This window comes from Gorilla gorilla, chromosome 12 (assembly GCF_029281585.2).
Source record: "Gorilla gorilla gorilla isolate KB3781 chromosome 12, NHGRI_mGorGor1-v2.1_pri, whole genome shotgun sequence".
NCBI lineage: Eukaryota > Metazoa > Chordata > Mammalia > Primates > Hominidae > Gorilla > Gorilla gorilla.
The window spans coordinates 68,728,936-68,756,732 of record NC_073236.2 but is presented as its reverse complement, the minus strand read 5'-3'; the positions used below and the strand labels follow the sequence as shown (position 1 = coordinate 68,756,732).

The following is a 27,797-nucleotide window of genomic DNA, read 5'->3' as shown; positions in this document are numbered from 1 at the left end:
AAACAAAAGCCAAGTCTTTGTTGTTTGTGTGTTTGATGCTGAGTTTCCCGGGCAGCAGGACTGGGAGGTTGAGTGGGGGTTTTGGCTCAGGCCGGGAGCAGAGCGGCGGGTGGGGAGCGGCAGGCGGGCAGGGTCCCCGGAGGCGCCCGGGCTCTGCCCCTCCAGCTAGAGAGGCAGCCGAACCCTAGCGGCCTGGAAGGGGCCGGGAAACCGCGGCCAGCTGGCAAGGAGCGGCCCCCGGATGCGGGGCGCCGGCGGGTGTGTGAGTAGCTCGCCCGGCCCGGGTCCGAGTTCCAGCCCCGCGATGGCCTCCGCGGGCAGCACCGCTCGGCGGGCGGGCTCGGGAAGCTGGCACTCAGAAAGGGGAGAAGGGAGAGGTGCTCGGCCGCAGCCAACTCCAAGTGGCTCCATGCAGCGGGCGAACAAAGTCTCCTTGAAGGCCACCTGGACTGACGCGGAGTCCAAGCAGCCCAGGTGGGTAGCGGGAGAAGGTCTCCCGGCTGCGGGGAGCGAGAACCCGGCCCAGCGCCTCCCTGGTGGGCAGGGCCTGGAGCGGGCGGGGACGGAGGCTGCGGCCCGAGAAGCCCGGAGAGCCAGGCGGGGGCCAGGGATCGCCTCCCGAGAGATGCCTAGGCCGTGGCCCAGAGTCGCTTCCCCACTGCCCCGCCCACCAGCCTGTCGGGCTCCAGGGATCGCCTCCCGAGAGGTGCCCGGGCCGTGGCCCAGAGTCGCTTCCCCACTGCCCCGCCCTCCAGCCAGCCCCTGCCCGACCTCGCAGACCACCTCAGTGCGCAGGCGACTGCCCTCGCCACGCCGCGCCGCCCTGCCTCGCTCACCCCGCCCCGCGCTGACCCCAGCCCCAGCGAGGAGTCTGACCAGACGGCAGTGGACCAGACGGCGATCGGGAGCTACTACCAGCTGTTTGCAGCGGCTGTGGGCAACGTGGAATGGCTGCGATTCTGTCTGAACCAGAGCCTCAGGGAAATCCCCACCGACGACAAGGTAAGGTCTTTAGTGTTGGGGCAAAGACCGAGGTCCCTCTCCCGCTACGCTGCTCGGAGTGGTCACCTGGAGAAGAGATATCCTTTTCTGGGTAGATCTTCCTAATTTAACTCATCTTCTGGCTGTGGAAGGACCATTTTGGGGGCAGGGAGGTTGGGTGGGCTGATGAACACACACTGGTTAATCAGCAAAAGGGTGTGAGCATTCCTGGGGACACAGGGAAGAAAAGTGAAGGTAACCCCAATAAATTTATATAAATTGTGGACCCTGGGACCTCAGTCCCACTCAGCCTCCTCCTGCCTGCTCTGAACCTCACAGGGCTTCACTGCCATCCACTTCGCCGCCCAATGGGGCAAGCTTGCATGCCTGCAGGTCCTGGTAGAGGAGTACAAGTTTCCCGTGGACCTGCTGACCAACAATAGCCAGACACCCCTGCACCTCGTCATCCACAGGGATAACACCACCGTGGCCCTCCCCTGCATCTACTACCTGCTGGAGAAAGGCGCAGACCTCAATGCGTGAGTCCAGCCTGCTTCAGGAGGGAGGCTTCGGGCACGGGCACGGGCACAGCCCCACTTCCAGGCAGGCAAATCCATGCAGGACAAGCAGAGGGGTTGCTGGAGGTGACAAGGATTGGGTCCCACATAAAGCAGTTAGGAATCCACATGGTGTAATAAAGAGACTGGGCTTTAGCCGGGCATGGTGGCTCATGCCTGTAATCCCAACACTTTGGAAGGCCGAGGCAGGCGGATCACCTGAGGTCAGGAGTTCAACACCAGCATGACCAACATGGAGAAACCCCAACTCTACTAAAAATACAAAATTAGCAGGGCGTGGTGGCGCATGCTTGTAATCCCAGCTATTCGGGAGGCTGAGGCAGGAGAATTGCTTGAACCCAGGAGGTGGAGGTTGCGGTGAGCTGAGATGGTGCCATTGCACTTCAGCCCGGGCAACAAGAGTGAGACTCCGTCTCAAAAAAAAAAAAAAAAAAGATTGGCCTTTAACAGACCTAGTCTACATCCCAGCTCTGCAACTTGCTAGCAGACAGCAGGACCTTAGGCCAGTCACTCAACCTCTATGCCCCAGTACTCTGGCTCCCAAACTTAGGTGTACATTGGAATTACCTAGGGAGCTTAAAAAATATGAACACCTGGCCGGGTGGCATGGTGGCATAGTCCCAGCTACTTGGGAGGCTGAGGCAGAAGAATTGCTTGAACCCGGGAGGTGGAGGTTGCAGTGAGCCGAGATTGCACCAATGCACTCCAGCCTGGCAATAGAGCGAGACTGTCTCAAAAAATAAAAAATCAAAAAAATTAGGCTGGCCGCAGTGGCTGACGCCTGTAATCCCAGCACTTTGGGAGGCTGGGGCGAGCGGATCATGAGGTCAGGAGATCAAGAACATCCTGGGTAACATGGGGAAACCCTGTCTCTACTAAAAATACAAAAAAGTTAACCGGGCGTAGTGGCGGGTGCCTGTTGTCCCAGCTACTTGGGAGGCTGAGGCAGGAGAATGGCGTGAACCTGGGAGGCAGAGCTTGCAGTGAGCCAAGATCGTGCCACTGCACTCCAGCCTGGGCGACAGAGCGAGACTCCGTCTAAAAAAAAAAAAAATTAAAAAATATAAACACCTGTGTTCCAATCCAAAGGCTGTGACTTAATGGGTCTGTGGTGTGACCTGGGCTTGGGAAGTCAGAAAAGATCCCCAGGTGCTTCTAACTTGCAGCTAAGTTTGGGAACCTCTGTCTCAGTGTCTTCAACTGAAACTTGGGAGAATAGCAGTACCTATCACATGGGACTACTGTGATCACTGAAAAGTGCATGGCATATAGGAGACTGCATTCATTCAAAGTATCAAGTATGCACTATGTGCTAAGCACTATGCTAGAGTCACAGAAATGGTCCCTCTCCTCATGAAGCTGACATTCTAGTAAAGGAGCAGACAGTGAATTAGCAAACAAATAAATGAACAAAATCCTGACAGAGCATGGGAAGTGGTTATGAAAAAAATAAACGGGGTGATGGTGTAGGGGGTAAAGCAGGTAGGGGGAGGATCTATTTTGGATGAAGCAATCACCTCTAAGGAGGTGACATTTAAATTGGAACCTGAAGACAGAGTGAGCCAGCCATGCAAAGAGCCAGGGAAAAGTATTCCAGGTAGAGGTAACATCATATGCAAAGACCATGTGTTGGGAAAGAGTGGGTAAGGTCAAAGGATAAGATGGAGGAGGTTAGGCCCAGGTCATGCAGATCTTGTGGGCACATGGAATCTGGTGAGGCACAGGGAAAGGGCAGGGGGGCTGGTTGGTTTAAGAGTGGATGAGGTTAGTGGTCTCTGAACCAAGCCAGCTCTCCTTCCAGCAGTTCTTAACTGTCACATACCTTCTAAAGTCAGATTTTTACTGTTCACTTAGTCCAATTCCTCCCTTTACAGTAAAGGAAATTGAGGTGCCAAAAGGGACAGACATAGCTAGGATCACCCAGTGGACTGATGGTAGAGCAGGGCTTGGAAACTGGTGTGTCCATCTATCTGATGGGCAGATGCTCTTTGTCTTTCCTTTCTGCCCTTATCCCCACTGGCGGGGCCTTCCACAGTCAGACATGCAACGGCTCCACGCCCCTGCACCTGGCAGCCCGTGACGGCTTGCTGGACTGTGTGAAGGTCCTGGTGCAGAGTGGCGCCAACGTCCATGCCCAAGATGCCATGGGCTACAAACCCATTGACTTCTGCAAAATATGGAACCACCGTGCCTGTGCCCGGTGAGACTGTGAGAACCACCTAGAGCCTGCCCACCCCCTTCCCCTCCCCCAGCCTTTTCCCTAGGGCCCTCACCACAGCTGAGCCTTTAAGGGGAGGGTTGGGAAGCCAGACAGCTGGAGGATGCGCCTACTGCCCAGGATATTTTGGATGAGGCAATCACCTCATCACCTGGGCTGGGGGGTAAGTCTGCCCAGGTCCCCTGCTCTCTGGGTTGATCACTGCCCTCCTTTCCTGCCCTGGGGCCCCTGGCTCCTCAGCAGGAGGTTGGTGACCAGGTCATCAAGGACTTTTGTCTTTCACCTAAAGGAAGTAGGGAGCCAGAGGGCCCCGGGCAATGGGGATGGCTCATCTTGCTCGTCTCTCTCTGGCCACTCCCCTCATCCCCATCCAAGCCCTCAGCAGCAGCCAGTCTTCCCAGCCCAGGTGGAAGCTCTGTCACTGTGGGATGACACCCCTGCCCTGACCTTGGCACCAGGTTCTTGAAGGACGCCATGTGGAAAAAGGACAAGAAGGACTTTGCCCGTGAGATGACGAAAATGAAGATGTTCAAGAGCCAGCTGACCCTCATGGAGCACAACTACCTGATTGAGTATCAAGTAAGGGGGACAGCAGGGGGGCCAGGGGACAGCTGCTATCCAGGCATGTGAGCAGAGGGGGCAGTGACCCACATATTGTGGAGGAGTGGCTAGAAGCACTCCCACCCTGAAAGAGCCACCCTTTCGCCCGTACTCCCACCGGGTACTCTGACTGAAATTCCGCTCTTTTAAATAAGCCAGTCTTTTGGTCAAAAGTCTTATCCTGTGTTAGAAAGCCAATTTAAGCAAGCTTAAATTTGCAAGTATTTCTGGGCCCCTCCTAGTGTACTGCCTCTTTCAGGATGAGAACCTTCAATGAGACCAAGGCCCTGCCGGTAACTGGGGCTCACACTCTGGTTAAAAAGATCCACCCTTCCTTCCAGCAGGCACTGGGCATTCACTCTGTGCTAGGAACGTGCTAGACCCTGAGGTCTAAAGATGAACAATATGTGGTCCCCACGCTCAAGGAGCTCAGAGTCTAGCAGAGGAGGCAGGTTACAGGCCCATAAAGGAGGAGAGGGTCCAGGAGGGTGTCAGGAGGCATGATTCTTAAGAGGAGTCTTGAAAGATGTGCAGCAGTTGGCTATATGAAGGAGGGAAGGGCTAACCAGGCATAAAGAGCAGCCTCACGGAAAGGCATAGAGGCACCTGGGAACATGATGTATGCAGAGAATGAAAACTCAGAGCAGCTGGGGATCAGATGTAAGTTGGAGGCTGACAAGATTTGGCAGGGGCCCACATCAGTGAAGGACCTTGGCTGGGGAAGAAGGGATTTTAAGCAGGTGTAATTACATAGGGTGCAAAACCCAGAAAACTCAGAAGATACTGGGAATCTTAAGTGAATCCTGAAGTGGGGAGGGCTTTGGGGCTGCTGACTCCGGCACACCAGGGCTGTTTCAGTTCCATTTCTCTCCAGTTCTCAGCCCTATCCTCCTCTGATGTCAGGGTCACCAGTCCTCAGAGTCACACACTGTCCAGAGGAGGCAAGGCTCATCTGTTTCCTGTAGCTCTAACCTTTTCCAGAAGCTCCTTGCATCTTCCCTCATCTCTTATGGCCTCAATTCGATCAAGTGTCCATTCTCGTTCCTTTAGCTAGAACTAAAGGAAAGCCATATGCTGACTGACTTAGGTCTGGGGCAAGGTCTGATGGAATTATTATGATTGGCTTAGCCCAATCAGAGCCTGCGCCTGGAGCTGGGTCAATCTCCAAAGCCTCTGATTGCTTAGCAACAGTCTGGGATAGTGAGACAATGGCGGTGGGGGAGGTTCTATGATAATATATGGAAGGCTCCGTGGAGGCAAGGACAGAGCTAGATTGAGTTGCTGCCACCGGGCCTGGAGAGCCAGCCAACTGTATCCTCCCTACATGACTTCTCAAGGCCCACCACTTCCAAGAAGTGTGTCCACATCAGGCCATCCAGTCCTTTCTGCTTTCTCTTTCCAGGGTCAAGGATGCAGTGTGCACTTCCCATTTGCCTTTTCCCCCATCACACCAGAGACTCTCCTATGGCAGGACATGTCTCTACTATGAGACTGTGGATTCCTTTAAAGAAGGGAATTGTCTTTCTGTAAGACTTGAGGTTTTCCCTAGGGCAGGGACTGTGTCTCCTATGTCAAGTTGGAGTCTCACCAAGGGCAGAGGCTACATCTCTCCCATCAGATTGGAGATCTCCCCTTTGGGAGAGGTGCTTTGTCTCCCCACTCAGCCCAGGGGTTCCCTTATGGAAAAAGTTGTCTCCCCCATCGGAACACCAGCTCCCATAAGGTAGGTGTTGCTTCCATCAGACTCAGAGTTTCCCTCCCATCAGACTCAGAGTTTCCCTCATCCTTCAGACTGTGGTTTCCGAAAGCTACAGCCACAGGACCTCCCTGCACAGAAGCAGAGGGCAGCAGGCCTCCATGACTCTCTTGTGCCCTCTGTTGTTGCAGAAAGAGCACAAAATTCTCAGAGAAGCTGCTATCAGAAAGTGGCTCCACGGCAAGCTGCACCCAGGCCACTCTCTGGTCTCTAATACCAAGCAAGCCTGGGCCACCGCCCTCTGCAAGACCCCAGAGCAACGGGAATCGCAGCGTTCCAGGAGCTTCCACCCCTCTGTGGAGGCGCGCCTGCAATGCATTCCACAGCCCACGGAGATGCCCAAGCCCATCTACAGGAAGCCCACGGTCAAGCGGCCCACGATGTGGAATGTTAGCAACAACCCCGCCAGACCCCCCACCACTCAGATCAGCCGCTCGCAGGGCATCCGCCTGGGCGTGCATCCAGACCCCACTCCGGAGCACGACTTCAGCAGCTTCCTGGAGGTGAGGCCTGATGGGCACGGCGGTGCGCGGCTGCACACAGTGGACGGCCACTGGGTGGCGCCCGTGCCGCGGCTGCCTTTTGAGGTGCTGCTCCGCATGCTGTACCCACGTGTATGGCCATACAGAATGAAGGTGCCCCAGGGCTTTTACCCCATCAGCATGAGGGAAGTGCCCAGGAAGCGGCACCTGGGTGACAACACCTTCTGGACCGACACTCTGGCCATGAACCTGCGTGACACATTCGATGAAGCCTTCCTGGCAGCTGTGCGATCTCATCAAGGACTCCCCACCCTGCCCTCCCCACAAACCAACCCATAAAGTTATTATGGCTACCTCTCCCCCTGAGGCAGCCCAGTGAAGGCTGAAGCGTGGCAATTCACGTTGTGGGTGGCGAGGAAAGGGGGAGGGGTGCCTGTGGGCTTCCCACTCCCAAGCTCAAGGAGTCCCCCTTCCCAATCAAAAGCCCAGACCCCAGGCCTCCCTTTTCTCTGCAAATAAATCTCTTGGCACCCCACCACTGCCGCCAGGAAATCCAAGTTAGGTTCAGAGTTGGGGGTCAGACACTATTCTTCACCTTGGCATTGTAAAAGTTGTCACATTTTGGCACCCCCACTGCCCTCCCAGACCTAAGGGCCCAGGCTTCCAGGATGGAAGGACCCACTGGGAAATTCTGTTTCTTGTTCAGATTAAGCCCTTCCTGCTGCAGGCTCTAAGCTGAGACCCAGAATGGGGTGGAGGGCAGCTAATATGTCCCCCTGGCACGGGCTTCCCTGCTACTCTGGGCTGCCATCCTTATTCCCAGTGGCTACTGAGGTTTCTGCAGTTCAGAGAGGCACGGGCAGTACATCAAGGGAGGGGAGGGATGTGTGGTTTCCATTCGAGTCTATGAAAGCACTTGTACTTCCTCCAGGAAGTTAACTGGCTTCCCTGTATCCCCTTGTACACATCACTACAATTCATTCATTAAACAAACATTTATTGAGTGCTTTCTAGGTGCCAGGCACCAAGCCAGGCACTGTTAATACAAAAATTCCAACACAATCCTTACCCTCAAGGAGCTTACAGTCTACTGGGGAGATGACCATTTGGCAGGCAAGTGAGCCCAGAGTGATCTGTGTAGTATGCCAGGGTGGGGGTCGGGAGGAGAGGGTATAGCCAAAGCTCCTTGGAGGAAGTCAAGTCTAAGTTGAGATTTGACAGAGAAAGTACCCTTTCTCTGTGACCAAAAGAAAAGAGGAATCAGAGTGGCAATGGAGAGCCACTGCATCTCTGGATACAGGAGGCTGGGACCCAGAATGCAAGAAGGCAAGTGATGAGACCAGAGAGGTGAGCAGGGACAAGGACACCATGAGTCTCACAAGCCATGCCCTCAGCATGGTCCAGACTTTATCCTGAGGGCAGCAGGGAGCCAAGGAAGGTTTTAGGCCAGAGAGTGACTTGATCAACTATGCAATGCATTTTAGGAAGATAGCTCTGGCCACATGATAGAGAAGCAGTAGGAGGCTGTCATTATAATCCAGGTGAAAGCTGATGACAGTGGGAGTGGCTCAAATCAAGAGATGTTAAGGTAGACCTGACCGTTTTGAGAGATTGGATGTGGTGGGCAGAAAGAGAAAACAGGAATAGAAGAAGTTTCCTGTCTGGCTCCTGAGTGATCTCGGGGTCAAGGGAAGTACCCAGAAGGGGCAGGTTTGCAGAAGACAGCAAGTACCATCTGGGCCATGGACCTGAATTGTCTGTGCACCTAGAGGGCAGCAAAACTGTGGTGCAGGTGATCAGGAAGGATGTTGGGGCTGGAGGTCAACTCTAAATTCCTCACCATCCTTGAAACCATCCAGATGGATGGGCTTCCCTAGGGAGCCCACAGCAGAACCCTGAAAGACCCTACTGTGCATGGGCAAGTGGAGAAGCCTGCACGGAAGCCTGAAAGGAACAGCCAGGGAGGTAGGACAACTAGCCACAGAGGTGCCAGGGAAGTGCCATCCAAGAAGCAAGGGGTGATCAGCCATGTCAAATGCTGCCCAGATCTAGTAAGACAGGAAAGGGGTCTGCTGGATTTAGCAACCCCTGGGAGAACACTGGCAGTAGAGTGGAGGGGGCGAAGCCACATCATCAAGGTGAGGGACCAAGCAGCAGAGGGAGGAGAGTAGGGCCAGCTGTCAGCCCAATGGGAGGATGATGCAGGCTGCCAGTATCCCCTGCCTTGTCTATCCTGGTGTGCATAGGAGAAAAGGGCCTGGCAATCTCGTTCACACTAAGAGGAGACCAACATGTGCTCTTCCTCTCAGGGAAAGGGGAAAGCTGGTATTCGTAAGAGATGGTAAATGCTAAAGCCAAGGAAATGAAGGGCTATGATGGAACTCCAGGCATGATATAGAGGAAATATTTTCAAGCACAGGGGTTTTTCCAGTGGCTTAAATGTATCACATGTGTACAGTTCATCTCTGTACCTGCCAGCCTCACTCTGAGGTATAGAACATGGCCAGAAATGGCTCTCATGGGGACTTCATTCCAATATGTACTGTTGAGCACTTGCAAGGCACTATAGTTGGAGCGCAAGGTCAACAAATGCAGGTCTGTGCCCAAGACCTGGCCTGCCTTCTTAGAAGGCAGATATATCTCCCCAGGAGCCAAGAGTGCACAGAAGGGACAGGCCTTGGATGCTCTTAGAGTGACAAACAGCTTCTCCCATTAGTCCCATTTCTTTAAAAACAGGCTGCCTGGAAGCTAATTTTTATTTTGTTTCTCCTTGAGCCTAAGATAGTATTCAGCCAGAAACCACTCCTTTTCCCAGAGGAAGATTTATAAATAGGATATTGTAGATGTTCTTCTGAAAATCTAGCCCAGTCCTAAATTGTCCCCTCTCCTACTCCCAGTTTGACAGTCACGGAGCCTTGGGGAAAGAGATGGAAGAGAGTGCATGAGAGAGGCTGCCTATAGCCCCACTTCCCACTCCTTGAGCAGGCTCAGCTTCTCACCCCTGCCCCCTTCCCATTAAGGGCCACAAGAACAGTCCCTTGGGAAGGGCAAGACCCAAACCCAGAAAAGGAGTCCCTGGAGCAGAAAAGTGAGTCCAGTCCAGAGCAGAAGGTTAGCAGGAAGAAAGGAAGATGAACTGTCAGGGTATTAAGGCAAACAGTGCCACCTAGAAGCGAAGCTTTATTCAAACGGAAATCCGCACTTGGACAGAAATCACCGTTCAACAGCAAAAACTATTTCTGTTGGACATGCCAAGCCATGGCCCCTCCCCATGGCCACCTGCCCAGAGAACTTGTCACCATCTGCTCTTAAGCTTCACAGACCCTGCCCTGCCTGCCCCAGTGGGGCCAGAACCTCCTGACCCACCTTGGAAGGGACAGGGGAGGACTGAGGGACCTCGGCCTCCTGGCTAAGCAGGCTCTGCCACCCTCCTTGGTGCCCTTTGAGGTTACAGCCTCTTGAAGCATCAGATCTGAGCCAAGCTGAGCCCCCCAAGGAGGGTGGGGATGGGGCTTCAGAGTTGAGGGAAGGAAAGCCAGGGCAGGTGGTAGGTGCCTTCCCGACTTCCGGTCCCCACCTGGCATAGAGGCCCAGGGGCCTGACTCTCCTGATCTTGCCCCCACATCCTGCCCGCATGGGGGTCAGTATATCTTCTGACGACTGGGTAGAATGGCCTCTTTGATGAAGGAGAAGACAACCAGGATCCCTAAGCGTTTGCCCCGCTTGCCTTTGGTGAAATAATTGGAGACGACATCATCTGTGGAGATACAGGCAAGAATATGAGAGAGAGAGAGTGTGTGTGTGTGTGCGCATGTGTGTGAACACGGCCCTCCCAACCCCGAGTCCAGGTGTCTCCAACACAGGGCTAGACTCAGGTTCCCTCAGTGGACCCCTGCCAACCCAGGCCTTGCTGGTTTGCCTCCACCTCGGCCCCTTACAAATCCCTTCTCACCTCCTGGCTGCATGGTAGAGGGCAGGACGTTCTCCCCGGCCGAAAGTGACACAAAAAACGCAAACGGAATTATCCACAGGCAGAAAGTGAAATAGGCCAGGACCTGGCAACAAGAGAGACTGAGAAGAGGGTGCCCGGGAGGTGCCAAGAGTGGGCTGGGTGTGGTGACTGCGTGTTGGTCAAGAGTGCACAGGGGGCCACACCTGATCTCCGAAGGGGGCCCAGGCCTGGGAAGCAGGGAACGCCACCCTCAGACATGGAAATCCTTCTGTGGGGAAAGGTGGAGGCTGAAAATGACTGAATGTGGCCACAAACCCCACATCTTGGTCGCTAGGACAAGCAACTCCCCTGGACTGAAGGAGGCAGACAAAGTGCTAAGCCATGACTGACTGACCCACACTCCCCAAAGAAGTGACCTTGCTCTTCCCAGAGGTTCAAACTGGAGCAGCAGGGTGTGGAGAAATCGTGGGAGAAGAAAACCTTGGCAGCCACTGGGAAAAGCTGGGGCTCAGGGGTGCAGTCCATCCCTGCCCTGTGAGGACTGTGTCAGAGAAGGTCACCCTAGTACCCCTTCCTGACCTCAGGATGACCCCTCGAGGGGGACCCAAAGGACTCACTGAGGAAGAGCAGTGTCCTCCCCACCTCGGCCAAAGGAGCACAGTCTGTCCCCATCCACACAGCTTTCTCAAACCATCTATGTTTTGTTTTTTTCAAACATGTAATCCTTGAACAGATTCAGTTTCAAATCATAGCTAAGTTTATAAAGTAAACCATGCAAGTTCCCTTTTACTACCCTGTCCCTGTTAACAGCTGAATGTGCTGGACACTTCTTACCTCTGAGAAGGGATAATATTCTTCTGCAAAAAACTGAAATGCTAGGTAATGATTCACCACCACTAGTCCTGTTGAGGGAATGAAAAGTCAGTTTAAGGGGAATAACAGAAAGCTGTACTTTTAACTTCAAAAGGCCCTCAGAAGTTGGGAGCCTCCATGGAGTCTTAGGCCTGACTTTACACTCAACTCAGAGTAGGCTACTGCCTACAACTGTTTCCCATCTGCTAAAATGGGAGAATGAGCCTCAACTTGCCCACTGCACAGGGCATTCTGAGTAAAATTAGAAGAAGGCTCTTTGCATGTTATAAAAGTGAGACTTCTATGTTACATAATCCAAAGCATCATGATAATGAACCTCGTTTTTAGTGGATGTGAGTGCTAAAGAAAGCTCTCCCACAGTGACAGGTGGGGAGAAATCATGGGTGTGCAGACTAGATGCCCCTAAGAGGCTCTACTCCAAACTGGGCAGCAAGGAGAAGTCCTGCTCAAATAAAAAGGCTCTTACTCCTCAGGAATAAAAGGGCAAGACTTGCTAGATGCTTTGAGGTGCAGTCTTCAGGTTCCTCAACATTCTGGGGGAGGGGGTCCCTCCTCATCCTGCCCCCAGGTAAGGCATACCGGTGTGAACTGATACGTTCTGGACACACACACACACACACACACACACAGCCACCCCTCCTTGGTGTGTAACTGAGTTTATAAAAGAGGGCACGTGTGCATATCCTGGACACAGGCTGCTCAAGAGACAGTCATCCCTGCCGGTTCCCATGGTGAGGTGAAGGGCAGGCACCAGAAAGAACATGTCCCCTGAAACTGACTGTCCCCTCACACACACCTCACAGCAATTCCCATGTCTCCTTTCTTCTCTCCTGCCTCTCCCATTCTAAGGCAAAGACTACAGTTCTGCTATGCCTAGCCACACTCTAGGGCTAAGAGATAATGGGAGGTAGGATAGTGCCTGGTGCCCACAAGATCTTTTGGAAAAACTCTTTTAGGCATTAAAGGGCAGATCAAAGGAGTGAAGTCAGGGGAGCCTGCTGCTGAGGGGCTGGGGGCAGGACTTCTTCCCTGGACAGAGGGGCCTGGTCTCCATGGAAGGGCTCCCTAAACAAACCTCTGCTGAACAAATTCTTTGGTGAAATCACACCAACACCCAAGGAAGAAACCAGTTTTGGCTTTAACAATATGCCCTTTGTGTGGATAATATTCACTCTCCAGGTTCTCTCATAGAAATAGAAAAGTCACTCTAAAAAACCCCTAACTCCATCTGATACCCTGACTGAAAGCTAGGGTAGCCAGCAATGATGAACAGGAGCAATGGCAATCTTGGCAACCAAAATACTTTCCGAAGCCTTTTCCAGGAATATATCTGTAAATACCTATATGCACCTACTATATGCCCACTGAGTCTCCCAATAGTTCTTTCAGAAACATCCTCTCTGAATAGATGGAGAAGCTAAGGCCCAGAGAGGGCCAATGATTCCCCATGGTCAGAAAGTGGTGGCAGGGCAACGCCAAGAAGACTGGGTCCTCCACATCCAGGCTCAAGCCCGAGGCAGCGGCAGCCAGTGAGAATGAGATGAGAAGCTGCAGCCCCCAGGAGGCATTCACACCAGGCCAGAGTCTGCAAGGTGCTCACAGCCCCACGAGGCTCCAGTCTTAACCATGACTTTGGGTCAGAGGACTGGACAGACAGCTGCCTGCCTACCGGAAGGGCTTTGAGCTTTTTCTGGCCAAGTGGTTTTTTTGAGGCTGGAACTGCTCAGTTGGGGGCCCTGCCTCAGCCAATCCACAACCTCTTCTTTCCCAAACTCTCCTTCAAACTTACCTCTCTGGGAAAGCCCTCCCTGTCTGAGTCCCCAGCCCCAACAAATTCTATTCACTAGAGCCAAGGTGGGCTCTAGAGTCCTCAGCAGTAAGAACCGCATCTTCCCAACTAGCCTGGCTTCCTGGAGGACTTCAACAGCTGGCTTCCTTTTTCTATATCCCCTTTAGTGCCCAGGATGGAGATAGGCACACCCAACCACATCAGCTGCCTCCCCAACTCTGTCCCCTCTCACCACACGACAGGATGAAGTTAGGCGAGGTCAGCATGATGAAGGGGAAGGTCTGGAGGAGGCCAAAGTAGACGAGGTTGGTGAATAGGCCCACTCCAATCATGCTGGTGGGGAAGCGCTCAAAGACGTAGAGGCCGATCAGTACAGCGGTGGAGAACTGAAACAACCAGAGGCAGACAGTGCAGGGCGCTTCTTCCAGGCAACTTTCCTGGACTCACCAACCCCCAGCCCGCTCTGGGCAGCACTAGGTTCATGCTTCAATCTCCTCATTTCACAGGTCTGGCCTCCCCAACTAGGTTCTCTGCTCCCAAAAGGCAACATTTTTTTTTTTTTTTTTTTTTTGAGACGGAGTCTCACTCTGTCATCCAGGCTGGAGTGCAGTGGTGCGATCTCCTGGATTCAAGCAATTCTCTTGCCTCAGCCTCCTGAGTAGTTGGGACTACAGGCATGCACAACCACGCCCAGCTAATTTTTGTGTCTTTAGTAGAGACAGGGTTTTGCCATGTTGGCCAGGCTGGTCTCAAACTTCTGATGGCCTCCCAAAGTGCTGGGATTATAGGTGTAAGCCACCGCACCCAGCCCATTTCTCAAACTTTTTGACAGCAACCCACAGTAAGAAAAACATCTGCCAGGCAAGGTGGCTCACGCCTGGAATCCCAGCACTTTGGGAGGCCAAGGCAGGCAGATCACCTGAGGTTGGGAGTTTGAGACCAGCCTGACCAACATGGAGAAACCCCATCTCTACTAAAAATACAAAATTAGCCAGGCATGGTGGCACATGCCTATAATCCCAGCTACTCGGGAGGCTGAGGCAGGAGAATCGCTTGAACCCAGGAGGCAGAGGTTGCGGTGAGCCGAGATTGTGCCACTGCACTCCAGCCTGGGTAATAAGAGCGAAACTCCATCTCAAAAAAAAAAGAAAAAGAAAAACATTTTACACTGTGACCCCAACACATATATACATATATATGATTCAAAGCTCAAATTTCAATTCTATTTATGTTCCTTTTTTTAAAAATGCTGATTGTGACCTACTAACTATACAGCCAAATAATGAATCATGCCTACAGTTTGAAAAACACTACTGATAAGTACCTACAGTTGTCAGTGCTTAGCAAATGACAGTTGGCTGAATGAAAGGCTACTGTGCCAACACCCACAAGCTGGGCCTCTGGACCAGAGCTGAGGGCTATAGTCTTGCCTCCACTGTGAACTCCCAACCTCAGCCATGCCCAGAGTGCAAGTGGCTGCTGACACCAGGCGACCTGAGGGGCTGTGGACGCTTTCTCTCCAAAGGCACCCCTACCCCCAGCCTTTCCTGCAGCTGAAGGAAGTCTGTCCACCAGCAGTCACCCCTATGGCTTTGATATCAGTTGCAAGGACTGTGTCTTCAGTAAGAGAAGCCTCCCATGAGACCAGGGAAGGGCGAGGACAGCGAAGCTGTGCCGATCTTAGGACAAATCACTTGATCCGATTAGAAAGATGACAATGAACATATATGCAAAACTGTCTTATGGCTCCTCTAAGTTTTAAATGCTGTGAGCAGAGCAAAGGGCTAAAGACAGCGGGAGAGAGCTAAGCAAAGTCAAATCTATGGTCTTGTCAACAGAGAAGTACACTTCGCTGTCACCTTAAGGACTAGAGCACAAGGCCTGCAGTGAAACAATGCCACTTGGGGAAGGCGGCCAGGGAAGATCTGGGCCCAGGAGTGCAGACCCAAAAGACAGCGTTCAGGGCAAGGAGGTAAGAGTGTATGCTCAGGAAACAGCAGAGACACAGGCCTCATCATCCATGCCAAACTCTCCCCACTTCCTGCTTTTGAGGCAGGGCAAAAGAGTGAGGAGGACTCCTGGAGAAAGATGCCACTTACCCAGATCATGTATTTTATGATCCTGCTGGTGGCCACTGTGTATTCTTCTATCAGTTCTGCCAGGTAATAGAGTCCAGCCGCTGCAGGGTGGGAGGCAGGGAGACTATCAGCCAGGGTCACTCCCACCATCCTGGTCACCCCTCTCTCTGCAGCCCAGTCCCCATCCACCCTTCATGGACCCCAGAAGGTCAAGAACAAACCAAACATCCCATGTGTTGCCCTTCCAAGTCTGGAGAAGTAAAACTTTCTTAGGGCAACTAAGGACAAATCTCATAAAAATCAACGAAAGTCTGCATTTGATGCCACAGTACAATGATAACCTCTGGCTCAGAAAACGGAATTTCACGTATTCAATAAACACCTGCTGGGCACTTGGCATGAGCCAGGTCCTTGGGCTGAGGATACAGCTGAACAAGACAGACAAGGGTCCTTCCCTGACCCAGCTTGGGAAAGGGAAGGGGAACAGTAGGGAGAGACAGACGAGTTCAGTGTGAGAAATGCTACTTTAGGGAAAGGACAGGGCACTGCTGGACCATCAACCCCTGTGGACTTCCCGGAAAAGATGACATCTCAACTGAGGCCGAATGGGAACTAGCCAGAGAAGTGTCAAAGGTGGAGAGAGCAGGAAGTATGAAGGGCCAGAGGCGCAAAGGCAGCGGTAGGCGTTGGGGAAAAGTTCCGCGCGGCAGGCCCGCGAAGAGTGGGAGCCGCAGCGGTTAGCGGTCCGCAGGCGCGGGGGCGGCACTCGAGTCACCCTTTCTCGGGCAGTGCCGGAGCGGACTCTGTGACACCTGGAAGGAGGCACGGTCAGGCCGGGCTGCCAGGCTCGACAGGAGGGGCAGGATCAGGCGGGATGGGGTTGGGGCGGCGAAGGCCGGGAGCGCCGGGCAGTGGTCCCCCGAGTGGCTCCGAAACCCCCGCGATGCGACCCCCACCGAGCACCGATGCCGGGGCGGGAGCCCGCGCGGGCCGGGGTCGTGCAGTCTCACCGACGGCCAGCGTGATGAAGGCCACCTGGATGAATAGCGACAGCCAGCTCAGCAGGTACATGAACCACATGGCGCCCCCACCCGCCCACTCCCCGGCCACCGGGACGGGCCTGCGCGCTTCGGCTCCGGCGACACACAGCCGCCACCGCCGCCGCCGCCGCCGCCGCGTCCCCGCCCCGCGGACGACAGGACGACGGTGCGCCGCCGCCGAGAGGAGCCCGGCCCGAGCACTGCCCGGGGCCAGGCTCGCGCTAGCGCCGCCTGCCGGAGAGGAGGGCCAACCGCCGCTGCCCCGCCAGGATCCCCCGCTCCACTGAGGGGAATGAATGCAGACCGCTGCAGCCAGAGGGAGGCGGGACGGTCCCCAGGGGCGGAGACGACCAAGCGCCCATACTGGGGCTCGGAGTGCAGCCTTCAGTCCCTCCCTGTGCACTCCCGTACCAGCCTGGAGGTGGTCCAGGGCCGGACAGGGCTGCCCGACCGCGCCCCAGCAACCTCCCCAGAACCTGCCTCCCGGCAGGTTGCAGACAAGTCTGTCTCTTGCTATCGCAGGTGATAGGGACAAAATTATTGAATTCCTAATATGTGCCACGCTCTGTGATAAAGGCGAGGTGTGTTCTTGTCGGAAATTTGAGCAGATGATGTAAATCATTTTATAGACGGGGAAGCCGGGGCCAAAGGAAGTTGCCCTGGGTCATGCACCTAGGAAGCGGCACAATCAGGAGTTGGGGTGATTTTAATCGGTCATCCTCCGGCCTAATTCCCCTCTAGGCTGTTGTTTTGGGGTACATTCTGCACCTTTGTATCGCCTGCACCTCACCCCTTGCCGGGCACGCAGGACGTCCCCTAGGCGCTGGATGCATTTACTACACCTCTGGGAGGGTTCCTGAGGGGCACCTGGAACCGGTTAGTCCTTGTCAACAAGTCTCCCATCTAGTGGCGGAGACAGGCATGCAAAATAATGTAGAACAAGAGTCTAGTAGGCTTATTTCAGAATCATATTTTTCCTGCATAAAAATACGTATTCCTAAAAAAAAACAATTACCGTATGATTTAGCAATTCTACTTCTGGGTATATACCCAAAAGAACTGAGAAAGCAGAGACATTTGTACACCAATATTCATAGCATTATTCACAATGGTCAGAAGAGGGAAGCAACCCAAATGTCCATCGGTTGACGAAAAGATAGACACAAAGTGCTATAAACATACAATGGAATATTACCTAGCCTTAAAATGAAGTGAAATTCTGACACATGCTACAACATCAATGAACCTTGAAGGCATGATGCTAAGTGAAATAAGCCAAATAGGGAAGGACACACATTGTATGATTCCACTCATATGAGGTACCCAGAGTAGTCAAAATCATGGGCAGAAAGTTAAATGGTGCTTGCCAGGGTCTGGGGGACAAAGAATGGGGAGTTACTTTTTAATTGATACAGGGTTTCAGTTTGGGAAGATGGATGGTGCTGATGGCATCACAACAGCGTGAATGTGCTTAATGTCACTGAATTGTATACAGTGTTACAGAATTGTAAAATGGTTAAAACGGTAAATTTTATGTTATGCATAGCTTCCCCCTCCCCCCAACAAAATACATAAGATTACAAAGCCCATCCTGGCTAACACGGTGAAACCCAGTCTCTACTAAAAATACAAAAAATTAGCCGGGCTTGGTGGTGGGCGCCTGTAGACCCAGCTACTCAAGAAGCTGAGGCAGGAGAAGAGCGTGAACCCGGGAGGCAGAAGTTGCAGTGAGCCGAGATTGCGCCACTGCACTCCAGCCTGGGCGACAGAGCGAGACTCCATCTCAAGAAAAAAAAAAAAAAAAAAGATTACAAAGCAGGCTGGGCACAGTGGCTCATGCCTGTAATCCCAGTACTTTGGGAGGCTGAGGTAGGAGGATCACTTGAGGCCAGGAGTTCAAGACCAGCCTGGGCAACGAAAAATTTTTAAATGGCCAGGCATGGTGGTGCGTACCTGTAGTCGCAGTTACTCTGGGCTGAGGCAGGAGGATTACTTGAGTCCAGGAGATGGCGGCTGCAGTGAGCCATGATTGGGCCACTGCATTCCAGCTGGGATGACAGAATGAAAACCTGTCTCAAAAAAAAAAAAAAAAAAAAAAATTGCAGTTGCCGGGCGCGGTGGCTCACGCCTGTAATCCCAGCACTTTGGGAGGCCGAGGCGGGAGGATCACGAGGTCAGGAGATCGAGACCATCCTGGCTAACACGGTGAAACTCTGTCTCCACTAAAAAATACAAAAAAAAAAAAAAAAAAAAAAATTAGCCGGGCATGGTGGCGGGCGCCTGTAGTCCCAGCTACTCAGGAGGCTGAGGCAGGAGAATGGCGTGAACCCGGGAGGCGGAGCTTGCAGTGAGCCGAGATCGCGTCACTGCACTCCAGCCTGGGGGACAGAGCGAGACTCCGTCTCAAAACAAAAACAAAAACAAAAACAAAACAAAAATAAAACAAAAAAGATTACAAAGCAAACCAATTATATAGAAATGCAAGTATTAAACTATTTTTAGAAAACCAAATGTATTCTGTAATTTATGTGCTTCTCTATTAATATATGACATAAGCAGACCTATTGCAAAATCTAATAGCTACCTACCACAATGACAAAGTAGGAGTGAGGGTAAATGATATTTCAAGATATCATTAATCATATGAGAGAGTTATAGATAAAAATAGAAACTTTTCTCCTTCCAAGTTTCCAGGCGTCTTGAAATTGTCTCCCTAAATTCTATACCTGCTGACTTCTAAGGGGTCCCTGGACCCCCAGTTAAGAATACCTGAGAGATATGTATATGGGGCATGGTGGGGTGGCTCACGCCTATAATCCTAGCACTTTGGGAGGCCTAGGCAGGAGAATTACTTGAGCCTAGGAGTTCAAGATTGACCTAGACAACAAAGTGAGACCCCATCTCTACAAAAAATTTAGAAATTATCCAGGTGCAATGGTGCCGGTAATCCTGGCTACTCGGGAGTCTGAGGTGGGAGATCGCTTGAGCCTGGGAGTTCAAGGTTGCAGTGAACCAGGATCACACCACTGCACTCCAGCCTGGGTGACAGAGTGAGACCTTAAAGGGCTATATGCTTTTTTTTTTTTTCTTTTTTGAGATGGAGTCTTGTTCTGTTGCCCAGGCTGGAGTGCAGTGGCACTATTTCAGCTCACTGCAAACTCTGCCTCCTGGGTTCAATAGATTCTCCTGCCCCAGCCTCCTGAGCAGCTGGGATTACAGGTGCCCACCACCACACCCAGCTAATTTTTGTATTTTTGTAGAGATGGGATTTCGCCATGTTGGCCAGGCTGGTCTCAAACTCCTGACCTCAAGTAACCCACACACCTTGGCCTCCCAAAGTACTGGGATTACAGTTATGAGCCACTGCACCCGGCCTCACCATATGTTTATTTACAAGGCTTTTCATTGCAGCACTGTAAGAGACTGAAAACAACCTAAGTGTTCATTGATAGGAAACTGGTTAAGTACATTTAGCCCTAAAAGCCAATGAGGGTGTTCTTTATGTACCTATATAGGACTATTTTTGAAAAAAAGCAAAAGAATGGGGAAAAGAATCTATATACACATTTTTTGCAGGGAGGGACAGGGTCTCACTCTGTCACCCAGGCTGGAGCACAGTGACAAGATCATGGCTCACTGCACCCTCAACCCACAGGGCTCAAGACATCCTCCCACTTCAGCCTCTCAAGTAGCTGGGACTACAAGTGCATGCCATAACACCTGGCTGATTTTTTTTTTTTATTTTTTGTACAGATGAGGTCTCATTATGCTGTCCAGGCCGGTCTTGAACTCCTGGGCTCAAGCAATCCTCCTGCCACAGCCTCCCAAAGTAGTACTTTGGTAATACAGGCATGAGCCACGTCACCCAGGCTACACATTTCTTTCTATAAAATATCTCTGGAAGGATATGTTAGAAAACGGTAATATTGCTTGCTTCCTAGGAAGAGAAGGGGTGGGGTTTCAGAGTAGGAAACAGCATTCCCACTGTATGTCTTTATATCCTTAAAATATTGAACTATGTAAAGATATGGAAAGGTGTTACCTATTCATAAATGAAGTTTACAATTAAAATGTTCATAATATGATGGGCCTGCTAGGATGTCTCCAATTTCCTGTTGTTACCCAGTCCCTATGTGAGGAAAAACCACTGAGTTGTGCCTTACTGGTAAGTTTGCTAACCTTAGGTCATGGGACTTGGTCATCCCTGATTGTTCCAATAGGGGAGCTTCATGTCCAGATCTTTTCTATTGAGGAGTTTGTATTGGAGACACGGAAGCATCAGTGAGTAACGGCACAATAAAGTATCTCCCTCTCACTCTCTGTCTCTCTTATTTATTTACTTATTTGACATGGAGTCTTGCTCTGTTGCCCAGGCTGGAGTGCAGTGGCACAATCTCAGCTCACTGCAACCTCCGCTTCCTGGGTTCAAGCAATTCTCCTGCCTCAGCCTCCCAAGCAGCTGGGATTACAGGCATTCACCACCATGCCCAGATAATTTTTATATTTTTGTAGAGATGGAGTTTTGTCATGATGGCCAGGCTGGCCTCAAGTGATCCGCCTGCCTCAGCCTCCCAAAGTGCTGGGATTACAAGCATGAGACACCACACCCAACCAGTAAAGTCTCAATTGGTATTTTTTTTTCCCCTAAACATCTTCCCAGGGAAGGAGGAAACTATAAAAATATCCCCCATCCCTCTCCAGAATTGTAGATAAGGGAAACTGGAGGCCCCAAAAGGTTAAGTGCTTTCACCTTTGAACCAGCCTTGTTTTTCCAGGGCTGGGCACTTTCACTTCCCACAGTTTTAAAGCCAAAAGTAGCCTGAGAGAGGTAAGGCTGAGGATTCAAATTTCCTCCAATGGCAGGAAGAGAGAAGCCACCGTTTCCTGAGAGTGGTGAGAAGTCAGGTCCACCTGACCCAACAGGACAGGGCGGGGCTCAGGGAGGATCCTTAGGCTGTGTTTGGGGAAGGAGTTACAAGGGGAGCAAACGCAGGCCTTGCCTGAAGGAGGGAAGGAAGGATAGCAGGTCCCCACACTCAATTCAAGGGACTCATTTCAACAGTGAAAGGGTTTGGAGGTTCAAAGGTGACTGACCGGTTTGTTGATTTAAATATTGACAGGTGGCTGGGCATGGTGGCTCACATCTGTAATCCCAGCAATTTGGGCACTGAAGCAGGAGGACTGCTTGAGCCCAGGAGTTCAAGACTAGCCTGGGAAACATAGTGGGACCCCATCTCTACAAGAAATAAAAAAAATTAGCTGGGCATGGTGGCACACACTTGTGGTCCTAGCTACTTGAGAGGCTCAGGTGGGAGGATCCCTTGAGCCCAGGGGGTCGAGCCTGCAATGAGCCATGTTTGCACCACTGCCCTCCAGCCTGAGTGACAGAGTGAGACCTTGTCTCCAAAAAACCCCACAAGGGCCGGGCATGATGGCTCATGCCTGTAATCCCAGCACTTTGAGAGGCCGAGGCGGGTGGATCACCTGAGGTCGGGAGTTCGAGACCAGCCTGACCAACATGGAGAAACCCCTGTCTCTACTAAAAATAAAAAAAATTAGCCGGCTTGGTGGCGCATGCCTGTAATCCCAGGTACTCGGGAGGCTGAGGCAGGAGAATCACTTGAACCCGGGAGGCGGAGGTTGAGGTGAGCCAAGATCGCGCCATTGCACTACAGCCTGGGCAAAAAGAGCGAAACTCCATCTCAAGGGAAAAAAAAGAAAAAGAGAGAAAAAAAACACACACACAAATGTTACCATTTAATGTTTGTAGGGTGAAGGACCAACTCTGTATACTTCATGAGAGGGTTCTAGGGGAAACTAGTTATTTCAACATAATAGGTGTCTCTACTTCAGAAAACAAAGACCAAATTGCTTTTCAGGTTTTTGGCTAAGATGAAGTGCAGAAAGCAATAATTGCTAGCATTTATAGTGTTCTTTCTCTGTGTCAGACACTGCTCTATGTGATTTGTATGTACTAACCTATTTAATACACACATCTAGCACAGGCGATACTATTACTGTCTCCATCACAGCTAAGAAACCAAGGCACGGAGAGGTTCAATATCTTGTCCAAAGTCATACCACTAATATTTTAAGCAGCCAGGGGTCAAACCGGGGCAGGCTGGCTCCGGAGTCCACATGGTTTTCTCTGGTCTTTCTGAGTTGAGTCACCTGACTTTGCAGTTAGGGTGATTCTGCCTGCCTTGTCATCAGGTGCCATTTGGCCAGTGGGCTGGGTCCTGCCTCATCTCCCTGCAGGCTGCCTGGTCCCCCGGGCTTTTGCTCTTCTCCCCTGCCTTTATCCTTGCAGGAACAAATGAATACACCTCAGGGTACTGGCTTTGACCACCCCTGGTCCCCTCCACTGCCTTCACCCACTCCCCTTCTCATTCTAACAGACTTACACATTCACTATGCCTGAGGCCAAGGACATCCTTAGTAGGATCTGTGGTCCCAGTGGTCCACCCACACGCTGGGGACCTGCACATCCCCAGGGGCTAGGAAGGTGCGGAGAGGCGGAAGTAGGAGGTGGTACGGCCCGAAGTCGGCCGCCAAAGTTCCCCTTGCTGTGTTGGCTGCTGCCCTCTAGTGGCGACTAGCGGAGCTGGCAAGGACCGAAGCCAGGTTCGTCGCTTATGGAAAAGAGTTTTGAGAGACAGTGGGGACCCCACTACCCGACTCATGAAGGCCAGGTGGGCAGGCCCCGAGAGTACACACAGCCGACACCCACCCACTACACACACACAGTACACAAAATTGTAGACAGGGTCCACCTCGGCATCGGGGCTCCTGCTGCCCCGGCATGGTCTGGCTACAGACGATGGTTGTTGTGTGAGAGACTGTGAGAGACACTGTGAAATCAGACATGACAGAGACAGGCCTGGAGGCCCAGGGCCCTCCCTCCGCCTAGTCTTCTCCTCCCCCGGTGTGGCTCTTACCTGGACCTGAACTCCTTCCCCACCAACTCCCCAGGCCTCCCAGGAGCACAGCTTTGGGGTAGGAGGAGCTGAGGAGAGAGGTTACCGCCCGCCCCACTGCACCCTAACACATGCCATCCACCACACGATGTCCCCTCTTTAAGGTGCCACATGCTGGGGGAAATTTTTCCTGTGATGGCCCCTGTAGTTGGCAGGTGTGTTGCTTGGCACCCCACCTCTAAGATCTTGGTTCTGCAGCCAGCTAGCAAGACCAAAATTCTAGTGAGAGACAAACTACAATGAAAAACAATGACCCCTGCTATGTCCACATAATCTATGTGTCTAGGGAAGCTAGGCCTCCCAACCTGGTTTCTACACGGTGCCTGTGCCTCACCCAAGCAGCTGCCACACAGTCCTGGCACCCCCCAATCCTTGTCACATGCCTGCGGCCCCAACTCAGGTGGCTGGGTTAAAGAGCTTTCTAGTGACAAGTCCTCAAAGGGCACTATTAATTACCTCAGCATTGTCTTCAGCTAAACCACTAGAGGATAAAGGGCAGGGGGTGGGGCGGGGGTGAAGGGGTGGGGCTGGGGAATGACATGAAGGAACGGGTGGGGAGGAAAGCACACACACACATGCACACACACACACACACACACATGCAGCAGAGCCCCTGAGCAGGGCTGCTCTAGTCCCGTAGCCTGGGGCGCAGGGAGGCGGGCAGCTGGCTGATGAAAGTCCAGCCGCCCTGGGCTAGCAGCTCCTCTCCTGAGGCAGCCCCATTAGCCAGGACAGCAGAAAGCCATTCACGGTCACTCCTGTCATTAGCATAACGCGGATCACTGGAATCTCGCCTGAAGTGTCTCTCTGTCTTTATCCAAGCAGCTCCAGGGGGTCCTCCCATGACAGGAATTCCTGATGAGAAGAAAAGGTGCAGCTCTCTCCGACAAGCTGGCTCCTCTCCTCAGAAAAAAGAAAGAAACAAAGAGAAGAGGATGACATTGAATGTATCAGAGAACTAAGAAACTTCTGCCAGCCTGAGCAACTTCTCCAGCCAGGGCGACAGAGCAAGACCATGTCTCAAAAAAACAAACAAATGAAAAAAGAAATTTCTGGATCAGGAGGATGCTAGCTCTACATTCCACTTCATAACCAGGCCCTACATCAGCCTATATTTGAATACCATGGCAATTCACTACCCCACGATCTGTGAGGAAATTTTTCCTTACACTAAACAGATTGGTCCAGTTTCCACACTTGGGACTGCCCAGAAAAAGCCTATATATCTAATATAATTTATTATAAATAGATGATATTTGTTGGACATGTCTTTTGCCAGGCACTGGGTTAGGTCCTTTATACACTCTCTTGTTTAACACCCACAATAATTCTATGAAGTAGATAGTATTATTATTATTATTATTATTATTATTATTATTATTATTGAGACAGAGTCTCGCTCTGTCACCCAGGCTGGAGTGCAGTAGCATGACCACAGCTCACTGCAGTGTTGACATTCCCAGGCTCAGGTGATTCTCCTCCCTCAGCCTCCTGAGAAGCTGGGACTACAGGAGTATGCCACCATGCCTGGCTGATTTTTGTATTTTTTCATAGAGACAAGATTTTGCCATGTTTCCCAGGCTGGTCTTGAACTCCTGGGGCTCAAGCAATCTGCCTACATCGGCCTCCCAAAGTGCTGGAATTACAGGCATTAGCCACCACACCCAGCCAAAGTAGGTACCCATTAGATCCATTTTACAGAGGAGGAATCTGAGGCACAGAGAAGTTAAGTAGCAGCTAGCAAGTCCCAGGTAGGGCAATCCATACTAGTATACTCATGACACTGGACTTTCAGTGCTAATGCCAGGAAAGCCACTGGCATACTGGGACAAGTTGGTCACCCCAGGCCCCAGTCTTCCTGGCAATAGCATCCACATGCTTACCCACTGAAATACACTGCCTTAGAACGTCCACTCTTCAAATGTTTCTCACACACACACACACGCAGACACACACACACAATGCCCCCAAGTCTTCTTCTGGACCATGTCTCACCTTTTCACAGCCATTCTTCATTTAAGACAAGTGCCAGTCCCTTTGCCAGCCTCCTCCCTGTCTCGCCAGTGTTTCCTGGGCAGCATGTCCGTCCCTCCTGGTGCAGCTTCCCCCAGGTCTTGTGCAGAGTCAGTCAGATGCTGACAATCAAGGGGACCATGTCCGTAGGTTGAGGGTTTGTGCCCAAAGTCCTATTTTCCTTTTTTCCTTCCCAGCAGAGCCTCTATTTTGTTTAGAGCAGCAATATGCCCTGCTTTTAAAAAAACAAACACAAAATAGAACAACTCTCCATATCACCCTCAGCCCAACCACTGGAGGAGGAAGATCTGATTCTGGGGCAGTGGGTGGTGGCGGGAGGAGGAAAATGCACAGTGAATCTCAAATCCAAACAACATGTTAGGCTGGTCTCCCTCGGGGGTGCCTCCACGCCTTGGCATTCTCCACTCCACCCAGACAGAGGGGAGAGAGCTGGGCGCTATCTTCTCTTTCTGTGGGGTTCTTGCCTCAGACACAGAATCCCCCCTCACACATTACCACTTGCCCACCTCTCCACCTGAAAAACATCCACCCATTTCTCAAAGCCCAGTTCAAATATTTCCTGAGTAGGCCATGGAGTGTCCTCATCTCTGTGTCCACAGTTCCCAGCACAGGTCCTGGCATGAAGAGGTACGTCAGGTGGGCAGGAGTTATCCTGCCTATGGGGATGGCCTCTGAAGCCATATTTCTGCCAAGTCACCCTCCCTCCGTTAGAGGTGGAGATCCTTGACCCAAGCTGGCTAAATGGGCTTTTTCCCACAACTGGAGAGTGGACATGAGTGAGGCCGGATTGGCCTGTGTGCAGTGTGTGGCACTGAGCCATCTCGATGGCAGCTTGTGAGCCCCGTGGTGGACATTTATGCCATGTGGCAATGACGGAGGAAGCCAGTCTATGGTGAAAAGGCCCTAGCTGATGCTTGTGAGGAGGGTACAGTCAGTGGGGTGTGGCCTCAGCCTTACAGACCCTTCCCGTTCCGGCTGCTCCCAGCACCCTTGGGTTCTTTGAGGCACTACTGAGTTTCTATTTCTTGCAACTCAAGTGTCCTAACTGCTCCAGGAGAGGAGGTTCCCAGGGGTCAACAGATGCTGATCCAGAGTCTGGGCCCTGCCTGTCCCACAGCCAGCCATACCGATGTCCCCTTGTTGTCCCCCAACTCCCAGTCTGGTAGCTCTCAGCTGGGGCCGTACATTGTAGTTAACTCAGACAGGTTGAATCAGACTCTCTAGGACGGGCTCCAGTATCAGCAGCTCTTCAAGTCAGCCTGCTTCCACAGGGCCATGTCCCATTTCTTCAGGGCTTCCACAGGGCAGCCAGGATGGAACACAGCCCTAGAGAAGGAGAAGCACAGGAGAACACTGGGCCACTAGAGTCCTGAGCACCAACACCCACCTTCTCCTATGCATAGCTACAGAGATGACGGCGGTGGAGAGGGCTGCAAGTGAGGCCAGCCCTGCCCAGCCTGCCCTTTCTCCTAATCCTACCCAGCAAAGGTGAGCCCTGGAGCTGTCTTGGTCCCACCCACCACTCGCATGCATGACACATTGGAATTACAGGTGTGAGCCACCAGACACAGCCAAAATAGGTATCCATTAGATCCATTTTACAGAGGAGGAATCTGAGGCACAGAGAAGTTAGGTAGCAGCTAGCAAGTCCCAGGTAGGGCAATCCATACTAGTGTACTCATGACACTGGACTTTCAGTGCTAATGCCAGGAAAGCCACTGGCATACTGGGACAAGTTGGTCACCCCAGGCCCCAGTCTTCCTGGCAACAACATCCACATGCTTACCCACTGAAATACACTGCCTCAGAACGTCCACTCTTCAAATGTTTCTCACATGCACATGCATGCAGGCACACACACACACGCAGCCCCCAAGTCTTCTTCCAGACCATGTCTTATCACAGCCATTCTTCGTATGAGACAAGTGTCAGTCCCTTTGCCAGCCTCCTCTCTTTTTTGCCAGCATTTCCTGGGCAGCATGTCCGTCCCTCCTGGTGCAGCTCCCCACAGGTCTTGCACAGGGTCATTGTCAGCCATGACACTCTGAGTCATGGCTCTGAAACTCTGAAGAGCCCTGTCCATCCTGTGTCCCTGCCTCCTGCGCAAACCCCTCCTCCACACCACCCGTGATCACTCCACGCGCCCTTCCTGCCCCTTCTCTCTGCCTATCCAGTTATCAGTCTTTCAAGACCTAGGTAACATCCCTGCCTCCAGGAAGCCTTCCCAACTGCTCCAGTCCATTCTAACCTTTTCTTCTCTAGCTTACTCTTTGCACCCAGCATTCACTGTCCTCATGAGACATACTCACTGACTCCCTGTGACTTCTCTTGCTTCTTATCTGAGTTTCCAGTCCTTTAAAACCTTGCCTCACTGACCAGTCTGTGAGACCTTTGTCTGCTCACCACACCCTGGCCAAATATTGAGCCAGACATGAGGGA

General features: G+C 52.1%; 2 protein-coding genes across 5 annotated transcripts; one reads left to right on the top strand and one right to left on the bottom strand.

Moving 5' to 3' along the window:
• Nucleotides 1–102: 102 nt before the first annotated feature.
• On the top strand, nucleotides 103–7,202 carry ANKRD53 (ankyrin repeat domain 53). 3 transcript variants are annotated; one of them, XM_019020958.4, is made up of 6 exons: nucleotides 103–474; nucleotides 858–1,002; nucleotides 1,321–1,520; nucleotides 3,595–3,759; nucleotides 4,236–4,356; nucleotides 6,265–7,202. In XM_019020958.4, exons 1-6 carry the CDS (start codon nucleotides 242–244, stop codon nucleotides 6,952–6,954), a joined length of 1,554 nt encoding a protein of 517 aa, XP_018876503.4. In that variant the 5' UTR covers nucleotides 103–241; the 3' UTR covers nucleotides 6,955–7,202. The 3 variants fall into 3 exon arrangements, with proteins under 3 accessions (XP_018876503.4, XP_004029434.5, XP_018876505.4); XM_004029385.5 differs by having other exon boundaries at nucleotides 129–474; nucleotides 756–1,002; XM_019020960.4 differs by lacking the exon at nucleotides 3,595–3,759 and having other exon boundaries at nucleotides 129–474; nucleotides 756–1,002.
• Nucleotides 7,203–7,595: 393 nt separating this feature from the next.
• TEX261 (testis expressed 261) lies at nucleotides 7,596–16,509 on the bottom strand. 2 transcript variants are annotated; one of them, XM_019020957.4, is made up of 6 exons: nucleotides 16,318–16,509; nucleotides 15,329–15,408; nucleotides 13,462–13,615; nucleotides 11,402–11,469; nucleotides 10,568–10,670; nucleotides 7,596–10,372 (listed from the first exon to the last, which is right to left on the bottom strand). In XM_019020957.4, exons 1-6 carry the CDS (start codon nucleotides 16,385–16,387, stop codon nucleotides 10,257–10,259), a joined length of 591 nt encoding a protein of 196 aa, XP_018876502.1. In that variant the 5' UTR covers nucleotides 16,388–16,509; the 3' UTR covers nucleotides 7,596–10,256. The 2 variants fall into 2 exon arrangements, with proteins under 2 accessions (XP_018876502.1, XP_018876501.1); XM_019020956.4 differs by having other exon boundaries at nucleotides 16,264–16,500.
• Nucleotides 16,510–27,797: the final 11,288 nt, after the last annotated feature.